Here is an 817-nt window from a genome sequence, read left to right on the forward strand (position 1 = left end):
ATGTAGTGGACAAAATGATGCGCACACCGAAAAAATTCCACTACATCTTCAACATGCGCGACCTGTCGCGCATTTACCAAGGGATGTGGAATGCGAATCTACCTCCTTCGATAGACGCAAAGTCGATCCTTCGCCTGTGGAGGTGAGTGAAAGGCAAAGCAAGAAAAAGCTAAGCAGCCGTCCAAATAGCCTCATCCTGGAAGGGGAACTGCAGCGATTCTTGGTCAAGTGTTCTGTTTGTGAGGTTGCCCCAGACACGAATGCCTCCGGGTATTTCAAGATAGGCTAATAGAGGAAGAAGAAAAGCACTACCTGGAGCATATAAAGTTAAAGCAAATAATCGAAGATACGTTTCCAGACTGCTCTGAGTACGCACTGAGGGATCCTATAGTATGGACGGAGTTCCAGAGCGCCCTTAAGCTCCTAGAGGCTGAAGAGAAGGCCGACTCTCCGGTAGGAGCACTGCATGAAATGTCACTTAACCAGTGACTAAGTAGGACAGGGCTTGTTTCGGCTGGATTAACTTAACTTAATATGACTTGCACCAGATTTCCGTCCCTGTTCATCCTGCTTGTACGTCAGAATAGATCCTACGACGACCACGCTTCTTTTGAAGAAATCCGGCCGATGCTCGAGCGCCTCTTGGAGCTCCACAATTTTGACCGGAAGCCCATGCACTTAGTTATGTTTGAGGACGTTATTGCTCACCTATCACGAGTCCACAGAATTATCCGAATGGAGAGAGGGCATGGCCTACTAGTTGGAATGGGTGGCTCTGGCAAACGCAGTGTTGCCACTCTAGCAATATACATTTCTG

General features: G+C 48.0%; 1 protein-coding gene across 1 annotated transcript; it reads left to right on the forward strand.

Moving 5' to 3' along the window:
- Nucleotides 1–17: 17 nt before the first annotated feature.
- Nucleotides 18–489, forward strand: EMH_0000300 (uncharacterized protein; the record flags this gene model as incomplete). Its single annotated transcript, XM_038022230.1, has 2 exons — nucleotides 18–142; nucleotides 255–489. 2 exons carry the CDS (start codon nucleotides 18–20, stop codon nucleotides 487–489), a joined length of 360 nt encoding a protein of 119 aa, XP_037878084.1.
- Nucleotides 490–817: the final 328 nt, after the last annotated feature.

The sequence above is a fragment of the Eimeria mitis genome, genomic scaffold (assembly GCF_000499745.2).
Source record: "Eimeria mitis Houghton genomic scaffold, Emh_scaff12579, whole genome shotgun sequence".
NCBI classification, from domain to species: Eukaryota; Apicomplexa; class Conoidasida; order Eucoccidiorida; family Eimeriidae; genus Eimeria; species Eimeria mitis.